Source organism: Cyprinodon variegatus, unplaced genomic scaffold, assembly GCF_000732505.1.
Source record: "Cyprinodon variegatus isolate N-32 unplaced genomic scaffold, C_variegatus-1.0 Scaffold837, whole genome shotgun sequence".
NCBI classification, from domain to species: Eukaryota; Metazoa; Chordata; class Actinopteri; order Cyprinodontiformes; family Cyprinodontidae; genus Cyprinodon; species Cyprinodon variegatus.
The window spans coordinates 50,759-66,015 of record NW_015151290.1 but is presented as its reverse complement, the minus strand read 5'-3'; the positions used below and the strand labels follow the sequence as shown (position 1 = coordinate 66,015).

At 38.0% G+C, this 15,257-nt stretch overlaps 1 protein-coding gene across 2 annotated transcripts in view; it reads right to left on the bottom strand.

Moving 5' to 3' along the window:
• Positions 1-1,202: 1,202 nt before the first annotated feature.
• The window catches only part of klhl5 (kelch like family member 5), a 46,327-nt gene continuing 32,272 nt past the window's right edge, over positions 1,203-15,257 (bottom strand). Inside the window, exons 8-13 of one of the 2 annotated variants that reach the window (XM_015397072.1) lie at positions 14,484-14,559; positions 14,277-14,363; positions 11,807-11,881; positions 11,415-11,552; positions 6,935-7,106; positions 1,203-2,502 (exon numbers count right to left, since the gene is read on the bottom strand). In XM_015397072.1, the coding sequence (XP_015252558.1) occupies positions 2,446-2,502; positions 6,935-7,106; positions 11,415-11,552; positions 11,807-11,881; positions 14,277-14,363; positions 14,484-14,559 (605 nt within the window). In that variant the 3' untranslated portion in view covers positions 1,203-2,445. The remainder of the gene's footprint in view (positions 2,503-6,934; positions 7,107-11,414; positions 11,553-11,806; positions 11,882-14,276; positions 14,364-14,483; positions 14,560-15,257) is intronic. The other variant, XM_015397073.1, reaches the window with a different exon arrangement.

Genomic DNA, 15,257 nt, shown 5'->3' with positions numbered 1-15,257 from the left:
GAAGCGGTTCAATATCTGCTTATGAGGTTGTGCTGATTATGTCAGAAACTCTCGCTTCTATCTGTCAGCAGGCAAACCGGAGCAACAGTGCATTTGCCAACCGCAGCATAAAAAGAACATGTTGCTTATTGAAAATAGCATCAAGGCATACACTAGGATTTTGTAGGGATAGCTGGGAGTTGTCTCTCTCCCTCTGTCTCACCTATTTGTAAGCAGAAACGAACGTAGTTAGCAGGTTTGTCTCTTCATACTACACAAGTGAGAGTGTAGGGAGGGAAATGAACCCATAAGACACTGGATCACTAAGAAAAAATGATCAGGATATGAATATTTGACTCTAACCAGACCTATCTCTAGAGGCTGACAGCACTGAAGTGATTCTGTCTGAGTAAAACCTGGGGTCCGTTTTACGAAGCAGGTTTAACAAACTGTCAACTCTAAATCGATTTAGCCTAAAGGTGGGAACTCTGAGTTTTCAGTTTTACAACGGCTGCTACGAATTAGCTCAATAAACTCCAAGTAGAGACGCTTAGAGTTGAGCACATGTGTAACAAGTATGAAAAGCCATTATCAGTGGATCCCTGAATTGACGAGTCACCATGACGACAGGCAACCAGATGTGCCTATTCCATCCGACTGGACTGTTTAGAAGAAAGAGAACAGCGCTACTGCTACACAGGAGAGGAGGATTGTGAAGGAGAAGGTTGTTGCTCAAATTAATGTGTAGGTTTGTATGAAGTGGGCTATGGCAGGCCGTTTTTACATTTATACAAAGCACTCTCCTCTCTGTTATTCCAGTTGGAGACCACTAAAATAAGTACTTCCTGAACAAAATCAAAACTCCTAGACTAAACTGTAATAATATATTTTTTTAATTACATTTTTGGGGCAGAAATGAAATTTCAGAAAGCAAAAAAAAAATATTATACCAGTAAGAATTAAGTTTTATAAACTGTAGGAGCCATTTGTCCTTTTCTGTTTATCGCCACCAGGGGTCGTATTTCATTTTGAGGTCTGATTGTTTGATGGGGTTATGTTAGGTTAACCATGATTCTGTTCAGGTGTTTTTAATGAGGAGGCAACAGTTTTCTACTGTGTTTGGTTTAGATTATGTCAGATTTATATATTTATGTAAACGCAATTAGTAAAACGATGGACATTGTTATGATAATAAATGACCTTTTTATAAGTCAAAGGAAAGATCGTCGTAGGGATTTAGCTGCTCCAATATACCAGCTTGATTGAATATGTACTTATGATATTTAAAATACATTTCTTCAAACTCAAAATGATACAAATGCTGACCCGTAACAATAGGAATATAGACCTGAAATTGATATCTAAACATCCAGAATGTTTGTTCCAGATATGAAGAAAGTCATTTTGTTTGAAATGGTCCTTTTGACAAGGAAATGTTTGTTTTTTGTTTTTTTTAAATTTCAGGAATTCATGTTCAGTAAAATTAATACATATCAAAACTGCTTGCAATAGCGTATTGTGATCACGATAACATTAAGGGTTTATTTCTTGAATAGCAGTAGATCAATGTGTCTAATTAGGTGAAATCATCTGGCAGCAGGTGAAGATCAAGGATAAAAAACGTTCTAATAGATAGAATCAAACCATGGAGAACCCATGAGACGATGAACAGGCTCTGTCTTCTTTTACACAGTAAATACTAGGTGGCTGTTTGGCCGCTTTGGATGTTATCATACCAATAAATGGTTGTTAATAGCGGTTATCAATCCCACAGAATGGCATCAGATTGTGCCAGTGGACTCATTAGGTTGTTAAGGCAACCTAACACAAAATGAATCCTAAGGTAATTCCTTTTCCCCCAGTGAGATTAATTAATTTTTTTATGCATAATCTGAAAACAATTTGAATAGTTCTTCGTGTACTGTAAAAATAAATAAATAAAAATAAGATAATCTACATGTCGCTCATATTAAACAAACCATAACATAAATTTCATATCCTGCCACCTGAGTTGTAGAATCCTCTATAAGTATTTAGTTCTCTGGAAAAAAATGCAGATCAGTCTTTAATAAGATCCTTGTCAAACGGACGTGCAATGTTTGTTTTATAAAGCTAATCTGTGTAACTGACCTAGGGAATTATTTATTTATATTTTTATGCACAAACCTATGACCAAAAATCTCCTGACTAAATCAGGAAATAAAACAACGTGATTGGCTGTAAGGAGAGCGGAGACAGAGGAAACAGAGGTTGACTAAACTCTTTGTGAAACGGAAAACTCAGAGTTTCCCTTATTTTAGAAAACTTAGAATTTTCTGTTATGCTGCTTTGTAAAACGGACCCCTAGAGAGGGCCCAGAAACCATCCTTTCTTTCCTTAATGAAGACAGCTGCTTCACTCGATGTCTCCTCAGCAGCAGCAGGTACGGTTCAATCTCAGGTCATAGGCAGACAGTCCTCCTACATGTCACAGTCTGACGGCCACCACACAGGCCCCTGCCCTGCCCAGGCACAGAGGGGCAACCTGGAGGAAAACATCAACAAAGACAGGCATTAAAAAGATGAAAAAAAAAAAAAAAACAACTCAACTCAAACTTTATTTATAAAGCACATTTAAAAAAACCGGGGTTGACCAAAGTGCTGTACAGGAATCACAGTTAAGGAACATAAGATAAAAGGTGAAGGCTAAAATACATAAACACATAAAAATAAAATAAGATAAATGTTTCAATTAAAATACATTTTAGAATAAAATAAAATTTAAAATAAAATTTTGCCAAATGTCCACTTAGACATGATTAAAAGCCAGGGAGAAGAAATGTGATTTTAAACAATTTTAAAAGGATTAAAATATAAAGCATACTAAAATTGACCATTATACTCGTTAGTTATTTCCTCATGTGCTAGATAATGATAATTACAAACTGATGACCAAATTTGGATGTCATTTAAAGACAAAAAACCCGAAACAAATTAAACAGCCACATTTTATTATAACCAGTTATTTGTACATAAAGAAATCTTACAATTATTTGAGTCAAATATTTACATTTGAATATTTACTAATTAAACAGGACGATATATAGATAGATAGATATATAGAAGCACTTGTTTTAAATGTGTTTTTGTTTTGGTTTCCTTTGGTGATTCGTTCCTCTCACATGCTCCAGACAGGAGGTCAGTGCAGAATATTTAAGTACCTTATTTTAGGGGCCAAAATGCTTAAAAAGTTGCCAGATAATTTCCCCTCAAATGAAGGGCAAAATAAACCTATTTCTTGGAATATGTATTCACTTTTAGATATATTTTTGCAGTGAAGGCAGCATATTTATCACATATTGAAAGAACATCCATCTGTTTACATTTCAAGGTTAGATTCCCTTTCTGAGACAATAAATGTAAGAGAAATCTAAGATTTGATTAATATTAACCATAAAACGCTGGAAAGATAAGTCAACTGCCCCAACTTCCAGCAGTCTTGCCCCATGTTTGTGTTAGAGCTCACAGTTCGAGCCAACTCACAATGACATTTAAGTACAACCCAGGAACCCTCAGTGTCTCCAGCTCTGTCTTCTGTTTTATTCCCTATATCCACCTATCCCACACTGTGCTTATTCATCCACTTAAACATAAACCCACTGTCTGTGCTACCTGCAGCGACTCCGATTGACAGATTTGTGCTGAAATGATCAGAAGTGATGCTAATAGACGGTTTGCTCGTCATCTCCGTTTCTGACAACACTGTTCTCAACATGTTCACTCAAATCTCACATTATCCCCCATTCTCACTGTGAGCTTGAACGCTTCTGTTTTGTGTCCGCCCACCCACACCTCTCATGTTCTCAGCGTGGTTCGTGTCTTGAAAATGTCAGGTTTCCTGAAACTTTCTGCTGGGAATCCTTAGAGGATTTGCAGGATATGGGGTATAAATGGGAGTGTAATATAGACTCCTTAGAGCTGCTGAATGAGATCATTCCTTTTTAATGGCAGGCCCTCCCCTCTGCCTCCTTCTGCTGCAGAACCAATCACAAGGTTAGCTTAGGGAGAACCAACTTTTATGTGAGAATAAAAACCGGCCAAAATGCATTGTAGAGAAGACTGATGAAGGTCAAATGTGTTTTTATACATCTTTACTGATGGTGATGATGATTTACTGGATGGAAAAATAAAAACATGTTTGGGGCTTAAAATAGATTTCCTTTCAATCTTTTTTTTTTTATGTTTTAACCACAAATCTCAGTGTTTGTTACTGTTTTTTTTTATCCAAATAACTACTGTCTAATTATAAGGTGAAATGAAAAGAAGACTGTTTACAATGACTTGCATGGACAAATCAAATTTTGCTCCTCATTTTAAAAATAGCTCAAGCATCTGTGATCTGTCAGCCGTCTTAATTTTCTGCCACATAAAGCAATTGGGATATAAAACAAGAGCTTCAAGTTTGATCTTATCTGATCGAGCGGCTTCTACTACATGGTTGTTGTTGCTCTTGTAAGTCTTAAAAACAAGAGTTTTTAATATTATTCTTTTAACAATGACTTTCTTCTTCCCTAGTTTCTCTCTCTAGAGCTGTGGATACCTCTAGATCGTCCAGAGTTATCAAGGTCTACTTGCTTGTTTCTCTGATAAACGCCATCCTTACCTGCCATTGTGAAATCTCTCCATTTGAACAAAATGCATCACACAGAGCTCTCTGTGATAGTTGAGATGTTTTGTAACCTAAACCTGCTTTAAACAGGATTCTTAATACATTTTCTTGCAACAATTATTGCTTTTCATAACACACATTTAGAGAGATCTCAGTCTTTAACAGTAATTTTGAAATTTGAAGCTTACTATGGTTTTATGGCAGATATTGCATGCATAGATGATTAAGGTTGTTTATTAATATTTGAATCATTAATAAACTGCATCTTAACCATTTATAAAAGTTAAATTGATCCTTTATTAAGGTATTAAGCTCACTGTGGTTAGAGTAAGGGCAAGTCCAACATGAGATGGGCAAGATAAATTAAAAATAAAGGTTAGGTACTGGTCTTAAGTCCACAAATTTTAGGGATGAACTAACATGGCAGGGCAAAATGATCTTTGTAACTTTTAGAAATGGTTAAGATGCAGTTTATAAATTATTATCAAACATTAATTAAGTATATGCCAATCGTTAATAACTGGTGTTTCTACCCTCTACAAAGGTGTAGAGGGTAGAAACACCAGTTGTGTTACTCTGATAGAAAACTCAGATCATCATCCTACTTCTACCAAATTTTCTACATTTCCTTGGTCTTCATGATGGTGTTTGTTCATTAATGTTCCTTCCAAACCTCTGAGGCCAGAGGCTGATCAGCTGCATTTATCCTTATCTTAGTGTCACACCAGTTAACCTTATTTACTGATTAGGTGACTTCTGCAGGAAACTGGTTTCACAGGATGTCCTTTTGATTTGACTGTTATTTGAAAACTGTGCTCCGTTTTTTCTCCCACTTTACCATTTAGAGCCTGATCTTTACATTCCAAATAAGGTGCTCTAAATTGCATTATTGGTACGTGCAATAAGTGGGCTTGGTGCTGGTGATGTACACAGATGCACAAATGTTAAGCAGTGCAAAGCGGTTTAGGTTCTGCCCATTACAACAAGCAGATCGCTTGTTCTACAGTTGACAGCGGTCAATAAAGTAAGATGAGGTTCAAAGGCATGTGGTTGGAGGTTATAACAATAAAATATAATTTAAAAGACTTATAATAAAACTAAATATTTATAGAGTACTACATAGGTAACCTATCTCTTCTAAACTGTCTAAGAAAAGTTAAATATCATGAGACATGAGAAACTGGGAGCAAACATAAAAAATCAAAATGCTTCATGCTTAGTTGAAACGAGGGAGATAAAAAAACGTGTTGTGAGAAGTAAGAGATGCACGCTCCCCCGCCTCTTTGCAGGCTCTTTTCATGTAAAATTTTTCTATATAAACATGCTAAAATATTAAAATTCAGTCATTTTCTTCATTTCGATTTATTGTGTAAAGATTGCCTGCTGTCCCGCTACATTAATCTGTGCCCATGTCAAAGGACTTTTTTTCTTTATTAATATTATTCTACTATATTTCTGAAGATCCAGATATGTTTGCATGTGCAGAGAATCTGTCTCTTTCCTCTGTCATTTTACCAATGGCTCCTTCGTAGATATCGTTGCAGGTATTTTTGGGTGTTAGTTTGAGCCTAGCTTTCGGAAGTACATAAAAAGATGGAAAAACTGCCAGAAATGAGTTTCAAATCTAGACAATTGCTGTTTGATAAATGTTTATATAAACATACTGTATCCACCAACCATGAATTTGCCAACTTTGTTCATTAGAATATGATCTGCATATCGATGAAGGCAAACAAACAGAAACAAAACTGGTTTGCATAAGCTGTCTGCTGTATTGCACCTTTGGAGGTCTGCTCTGCGCATACAAACACGTTTGCACCTTTTTAGAGACACGTAAAATATTCTATAGATCAGGCCCTTTGTGTCTAATTGACACTTTGTGTAAATAAATCAAATGAAATCATATCACATTTATGGCTGTAACATACCGATTTGAGAAGATCATAAATGAATTAAAACATCTGCAAAGCAGGGAAAAACGTACTCTGGGTCTCTTTTTAGCATGTCAGAAAAAAACTGCATCATGCCATCAGCATGTTGATATGGATCTCAACATTAAAACATTATTGTCAGCCCTATCATGGCAGCTGCCCTCTAATAAAATACAGAAATATTTAAAAAAACCTTCCCCATATACAAGACTTTTGAGATATGACTGAATCTAGAGGAAAGACAAATCCTCTGCTTGCTTTCCCACATTGAATGAGGCATGGATGGTATTTGTCTGTCCTTCTGTTACATACATTTCTAGAAAAATCAGCAGATATTCCTTCTTCCATCTAAAACGGTTGCTGTCTGTGTGCAGTACCTGGGTCCACTCATTGGTCTGAGGGTCGTAGGCTTCAACAGTATTTAGGTACACCTGTCCGTCATAGCCGCCCACAGCATAGAGACGGTCCCCGAGGAGACAAACACCAACGGCATCCCTGCTGATGCTCATGGGGGCCACCGTGGTCCAAACATCCGTCTGAGGATCGTATCTGTAAACAAGTGAACATTACTCGAAGGAAAGGGGAAGGAAAGTAATGATCTAAGATTCACCATTTAATATGTCAGCAGCTGTGGTTGTTTAATACCAAACCTTTCAGGTAAAAATGAAGCTGTCTGGCACAGGATGTTGTGTGCTGACCATGTGCCACTTTAGACTCACTGTGGATTTCATATCTACTTTGACAGCCGATGATTACATTTTCTACAGTTTGTTTATGATCTTCTGTTTGAAATGTGTCATTAAGTGAGAAAAGATAACTACTGATTACCAAGTAGACATCACTGAGGTATTTTGGTTTGGCCATGGAGGGCGATATAGCAATTAACCCAAACTGGGATCAGGACCAGAATGCTGGAAAAGTAGCTGCCTTAAAGGCACATGTGGACTTTGAGACCTAATGATTTGACACATCAGTTATTTTAAATGATTCCTCAGGCCAATATACTTGACACTATCAATGCTAGAAGCGGGGCTCCTCTCTTGAAATACCGACCATGTAAGTTGGGAGATAACGGAAAGGTCATGGGCCAGGTCATGCGACCAGGAAGAACGTATCGCTTTATGACCTCTTTATATCATCATAGAGCTAAGGCCTTTATTCTCCTATTTTTCCGCCTTCTCGACTACTGGTCATGGGTAGGGGTGTAAATCACATCCATCATGGCGATTTGATTCAGTATCGATTTCCTGACCCAACAATTCGATTATTTTTCGATACTCAAGAATACATCATCTTCTTTTTCCTCCGCCATGTCTGTCTTGCCTACTGTTTACGCGGTTGTGTGTGTGCATGCGGAGATCCAGGTGGAGAAAGGGTCCCAGCATTCCACTGATTGCACTGATTTTGTGCAGTATTTTCTGATCCTACCTAATGTTAAGCAATAATGATAAAGAATGTGTTATAGAAGGGTGCTGCTCTGTGACGCAGTGGGTAGCACTGCTGCCTTGCAGCAAGAAGGTTTCCGGGTTCGATTTCCAGCCCAGGGTCTCTCTGCATGGAGTTTGCACGTTCTCCCTGAGCATGCGTGGGTTCTCTCCGGGTACCCCGGCTTCCTCCCACAGTCCAAAAACATGACTGTTAGGTTAATTGGCTTCTCTAAATTCTGCTTAGGTGTGAGTGTGTATGTGAATGGTATTTTGTCCTTGTTTGTCTCTGTGTTGCCCTGCGATGGACCGGTGACCTGTCCAGGGTGTACCCTGCCTCTCGCCCGCAAACAGCTGGAGATAGGCACCAGCACCCCTCGCAACCCCGTTTGGAATAAGCATGATGGAAAATGGATGGACGTTAAAGAAGGATAAAACTGATGGTTACAGGCAGTTATTCAACGTACAATTCATACAAAAAATACAAATGTAAAGAGGTGAGACTACATAACTTATACTTAATATCCATTATGTTAGTAGAAAATTATATTTAGGTTGAGCAGTGGTGGCTGGCAAATAGAGGGCACTAGGGCCCTTTATAGAGCCCAATGGCCTTGATTAAGACATAAAAATACATGTGCAGTAGCTCCTTTGCAATAAAGAAGTATACGAGAAATCAGGGCGCAGTTCTGGTTTGCCCTGTGGTGGCAGGAACTGTTGTCACAGTTGTGCGGGTTATTGACAGGCCAAGTCGCGGGAGGGAAGCAAACTTCCCAAGGGAAGCTGGAGGTGAAACCGTTTGGACCTTATCAGCCGAACATCAAAATTAATCAGGAGTCCAAAGAAAGAGTGAGACTCTTTCTCTTTTTCCAGGATCTGGTTTAGCTACAAGGCTTGGCTAACTGCATGCAGCGAGGCTAACGCTGTATTCTGCTTTTCCGGCCTCCTTTTTCAAATGTCAGGATCTGACCCAGCACGGATAAAGACAGGCATGACTGATTTAAAACACTTTTTAGAAAGGGCAAAGAAGAATTAACAATCTGGGATTCACATGGAAAATAATATAATATAGTATACTTTTTCTAGATGTTTGGTAATTTGCATAGTTGCTCTTAAATAAACACATTCTCAGAAAATGCTTTTTACATATTGAAAGATATAACGCTGTCTAATAGCTTCTCCATTATTAAACTGGTACATTACACAATGCACACATGACACAATATCGGACCATGCAAAACACAAATTTGTCTTCATAAAGCCTCGGAAGGGCAAGATTAATGTACAAAAAGTAAACCTGTATATGAAATTAGGTTTTGTTTTTACAAAGTGTTTTCATAATGTTTCTTTTTGTTGACATTCAAATAAATATACTGGTGTGCTAACTTAGTATACGTGATTGGTTTTTTGGTATATGTCTATTTTGAGTTTATAGCCCCCCCATGGACAAAACTCCACCAGCTGCCACTGCATTTGAGTCAACTGATTATGACTCAAACCAGCTCTAGATTAAAAAAACTAAACATGTTACACAGCTAACAACAGAACTATAATATGGAGTACAACCTCTCAATCAGTAAGCTTTTTTGTAATGGTTGCGTATTTTGTAAAATAATTACAAAAAGTATTGGGTCTGTCAGAGACCTGACTGTATTTTGAATTTAATTCAGTTTATTTATATAGCGCCAGTTCACAGCATATCGTCACCCCAAGGCTGAATAGGCCGCAAAGTACTTGCCCTGCTGCACATCCTAACAACCTACCTAGCTTAGTTTTCTGCTGGTAGGACTCTCCTATGCAGGTGGTTTTCTTTCTGAGGAAGGGAGTTCTGCTCTTTGATGAACTTTTGCAAGGATCTTTGCGACATGATTTCTACAAGGCTGCAAAATTACTCATTGCTGTGAACAATTCACTATTGCTTTTTGTAAAAGAGGGAATACTACACCGTTAGTGATTGTATGCAATTACTTGGATATTTCTATATATAAAAAAAAAATTACAGGTATGAATCAAATGTTAATGATCATGTCAGACCAACAAGCATCTAGAAATTGTAAGATCAAACTGTAAAAAAAGAACCGGCAGAGGTTTTAAAGCATCCCATAATTCATCAGCAAACTACCTGCATTTTCAACCCCCCCACAGGTGAACCTCACCAAAAACCAATGAAGTCCAATATTTTCTTCAGCAGCATAGTTTTATTTCATCAATTATTTAGTCCTGATTCGATCTGGTTTAGACTGTGGCTCACTTTAAAAAAATTTCTTTACTCTAATAAATCATAAAATGAGGATAGCAGTAAAATAAACTTAAAGATCTGTATTAATTAGCTTTTGGCATTTAATCCTCTTAAAAAATAGAATCTATTTAACTAACTAGCTGAAAAGGTGATTAAGAAATTATAAAAAGCAGAGTAAACTTGAAACCTTTATATTAAAAGACACATCTTAACAAAACGAGCTGAGCTATTCAAAATCATGACATTTTACCAGCTTTATTCTTTTTTCTGAAAAAAAAAAACCCAACAATAACAAAACAAATTAATTTCTATTAAGTTTTAACTTGTGCTTGTATTTTTTTTTTTTTATAATTATCTGACTTGTGTTTTGTAAAAAAAAACATTTTTCATATGTGTTGATGCTGGTTTGGCTTCAGAGGGAGAGTAGTTTACAGGCAGAAGCAGCAGGCTGTGTTTTCAATACATCATTAGGGTCTGGAGTAAAGTTAGACATCGCTAAAACAAGGTGTAGAGGGGAACAAAAATGTTATGTAGGTTATGTACGTGTGAAAGAGGATGTTAAAGTTATTTTCAACTTAACTGTTATAAGAATAGGAGACCGCTAATATACAAGTGGAAGGTGAAAGCAAGAATTTGGGGAAATACAAACTTTTTAACCGTGGCATATTCTGCAGCTTTTTAAACCATTACAAAGAGATAATCATAAAAGATGGAGGACACAATGCCAGTAAGATGGTGTTTTAATGGCCACGTTTCTCCGTAGGAACCCCACTATCCCCTGGGCAATGAAAACTGGAATCTATCATCTAAACACAGAACTGCTGCGACATGTTATGCTGCTGCAATGAAGGATCCATTTATTTTAGGACTTTTCACGCATCTTAATCAGGAGTGACAATAAACGTAAAAGCAGTGCTGTGAAAACATTTGTTTCTTTATTCAACGGAGCTTCTCACTACACAGATATCTACGAAAGCAAGACTCATTTTATTGAGTGATAAAAAAGAATCATTCAATAAGATCGCTGAAATAAGATAATAGACATCACATTAAGTTTAATATTAAATCCACCATGAAGTACATGATAAAACTCAGTATAACACACACCACATACACTCTAGTTAGTCTTGTTTTTCCTTAACTTTATGAGACACACCTTTATAGACAGAGAAAACATGAATAAAGCAGCCTCACCTTTCCACGCAGTCACTTAATCGAGATGCAAGGGATGATGCCGGGGCGTCATGACCACCAATGGCATATAGGAAACCGTGCCAGGTGGCAACCCCCACTCCTCCACGCCTTTTAGCCATTGGAGCACAACTAGTCCACCTATGAGAGAAGAAAGACCCATCAGAAAACAGAAAGAAAACTCATTTTCTCTTAACGAACTATCAACACTAAACTCTTTACCATATATTATTAATAACAGTAGTTTAGTAACAGGGGTTATGAGGTGATGAATGAATTCCCACCATCTTTGATCTGCAGCTAAATGACCTTAGAGGAAAAGCTGATTCTCACATGGAAACAGAAAATCAAGCATGAAGGAAGGGTTCATTCCTGCCAGAGGAAGTCTCCCTGACCTGTTAGTGTGGGGGTCGAAGCACTCCACTGATCGCAGGCAGGACGAGCCGTCACGACCTCCTACAGCGTACAGCCTGAGGAAAACAGCGGCCAGAGTGAGTCTCTCTGGTGCACACACAAAACATTTCTCACCTCTTTGCCCTCCTTTTCAGCTTCTGACAGGAAGGCAGATGGGAAAAGGTGTGAAGATTTTGGGTAGAAGAAAAAAAAAAAAAAACAACACAAAGCCAAAGCTCTTGGAGCAACACATCCCTAAGCCGTCTGTCATCAGGGCGGTGTGTGTTTGAGACTGTGTGCATGTGTACAAACGTCTGCTGATGTCGATGCCGGCACTTTGGAGAAGAAAGTGCGACAGAACTGGTCAAGCAAGTAATGAGCTCCATCAGGCAAAGAGCCCAGAGGAAGTACATCACAACACACACACAGGCTACTCCTGGGCATGGCTGGCACAGATCTGTTGTCTCTGTATTAATTAGCATCTACAATGAAAAGCCTCACTCAAAGGCAGTGAAAATGGAAACAACAGCGGTGATTCAGCCCAGAGTAAGGATCTATCTTATTGTGGGGAGCAAATGGCCCTGATTTTAGTACCTTGGTATAAACACCAACATGTCCCCTCAGCTGTTTCTTAAACCATGTCCCTAAAATTACACAGAAAGCAGAGGTGTGGGGTAAGTTGTTCCAAACTGAGAGCAGATGATCCTCCTTAATTAGTTGGTGTTTTTAAGGCTCACAGCTTGAACTCCTAACAAGCAACATATGTGAAGCTGCAGTGTGGGACCGAGTTAGTGGTAAGGTCCTGAACTGCAAACAAGGATGCCAAAATATCCCTACAGGATGACAGTGAAACATTTTTATAGCTGTAATAAAAATATTAAAATAAAACAGCTTTTTCAAATCCTGAACATTTTTAAATGATGACAACCTTTTCATGCTGGCATTGCTGGTAAAGATGTGTAAAAAGGCAGGTTTTTTTAGAGGATTTAGACCCGAGAGCTGCGATGTTCATGGAAGAAGAGTGAATTTATTTCTGACAAAGCTTTTCTGTGTTTATTTGACAGAAAGTTGTTGATTCCTATTCTGTTCAAAGACCAGATGATGATCCATTTTTGTTCTTATTATACTTCCAAGGTTCACTTGGCCTTTGGAAAAGAAACAGGCCCCCAGCATCACAGAGCCTCCAACACACTTAACAGAGGTGTTTTCTGTCATGTGGCTTTTAGAGTGATTTTAGTTAAAACTGTCATATTGGTCTTTTATGACCAAAGCTGCAACATCTGGCAAAGCACCATTTAAATTTGTAATGGTAGGATATATATTTGTTTTCTACAATGCCTATCAAACAACCAGTTGGCATTCAGGTAACATCAGCTGGTTGTTATAATGTAATAGTGAGTTTACATCCTTCTACATCTCTAAAGCTGCATTTGTATTTATATTTTTTACTGTTTTTCCAAGGCTACACTTAAAAAAAATTAAATTGTATAGAGAGCTGTTCTTAACGAAATTTCTTTTTTTACACGTGTATACAAAATGACAAAAAATGTATCTAAGTCTAAAGCTGTATCTGCAGTTTTAAGATATACAGAAAAACCCATTTTTTCACAGGAAAAAATAAGGAACATCAACATTTCTGTTCTGATTTTATACAAAATTAGAAGGTAAGCTAGCACCAAAAATATGCCTGGGGACTGAAAATGGCTAAATATTCTTGAGAACAATCCTGACTGGTCACTTGTGCGTTTTAAAATGCAAAAATCAGCTTTTTATCCAGGGTTCAAGTTCACAAAAACACTGGTTAGAGAGGATACTGTTGCTGAGGAGCGACTGAAATCCAATTCAGAGGAGCAACTTAGATAAAGGAAGGTATTCTATAAAAAAAACGTGTTTGTTTGTTTGTGCTGCAAGAGAGTGAGAGATATCCAGGGTTTTCTGTTTGATTGTCTTGATCTTTAGACCTGTTAGGCTCATAGAAGACATCATGCAGACATCTCAAAGTGAAAATAACTGACTGGAAAGATTTCTCAACACCAGCCTCGCTAAGCTAACAGCAAAGCACTAAAACAAGATGCTAAAGACAGTTTAAAATGTTGGTTGAGGTATTTGTTAAATGTTTTCTATCATTCATATGGGATTATAAACATAGAACGGATGTTTGGGACAAGAAGATAAGGAAAATATATTCCCAAACCTCTTAAATCCTCCTACATTGTTTTTTTTAACAGAACTGATTAAAATCTGTAACAAAACCATGAGCTGCTGTGTCTGTGCTTCATCTGATCATCATTACAGTAACAGCAGGTGAAGCAGTCTGTACTGTAACTATATAAAAAATATAACACTGGCTTAATCAGCAGCTCATTTAACAAATAGTTTCCTCAGCACTACAGTATTGTACTAACATTGATTTTTTTTTATGCAGCCAAGGGAAAAACAAACACTACAAACACAAGCTAAGCTTTTGCTTACTTTCCATTGAGAACGGCTACTCCCACTGTGCTTCTGGGTGTAGCCATGCTTGCAACAAAACTCCACTGGCGAGCTTGAGGGTCCCACCTTGAAGAGTTTGCGGGGAAAAAATCAATAAGGATCATTACAAAAAAAGCTTCATAACAGTTAATGCTGATTAAAACATAGTAGGTAAGCTAGTAACTTTTAGTAGTGAGAATAACAGACCTTTCCACTGTGCTGAGGTAGCTCCAGCCGTCATGTCCTCCTACTGCATACATAGGTCCCTCTAGGACAGCTACACCTGCAGGAACAAGCAGGTGTTAGATTAAACAGTGCCCCTTCTACATGACTAAACAGCTCCAACAAACTCTCCACACTCATACCTTCACAACATGGACAGTAAATTCATATTGTGAGGGGGGAGTAACTGAATCTAGGCCATTAGCTACAGAGGGGTAGCAGCATGCTGACACGTCCGGCAGGGGATTTATGTGCTGTAACATCTGTGCTGCCAGATGTGTCCGGATTTTAACCTTCTTCGAAACACATGGACATGTTTCTTTATATATAAAAGGAGCACACGGTGTCTGTTTTTGTTGCTGCAACAGTGAAAAACTCTTGATCAACAGAACAAAGGATGCAATGAAAAGGGAAAACTGAAACTCAATGCGACCTAGGGGTGTAAATCACATCCATCATGGCGATTCGATTCTGTATCGATTTCCAGACCCAACGATTCGATTATTTTCGATACTCAAGATTATAAAATATATAAATATTATGTAAATACTGCACTCGGCTCCAGACGTCCCCGCCCCCCTCCACAGACGCTTCACTGCACCTCTCCCAAATTGTAGCTGAGCACAGACAGTGCCGCAGTGCCGGCTTGTTTTGTTTTTATGATCGAAATTGCGGACAATAACTCGTGAAGTATGACCCGCTAGAAGAGCGAGGTGCGAGAGAACGCTGGGACCCTTTTTCCACCTGGATCTCTGCTCT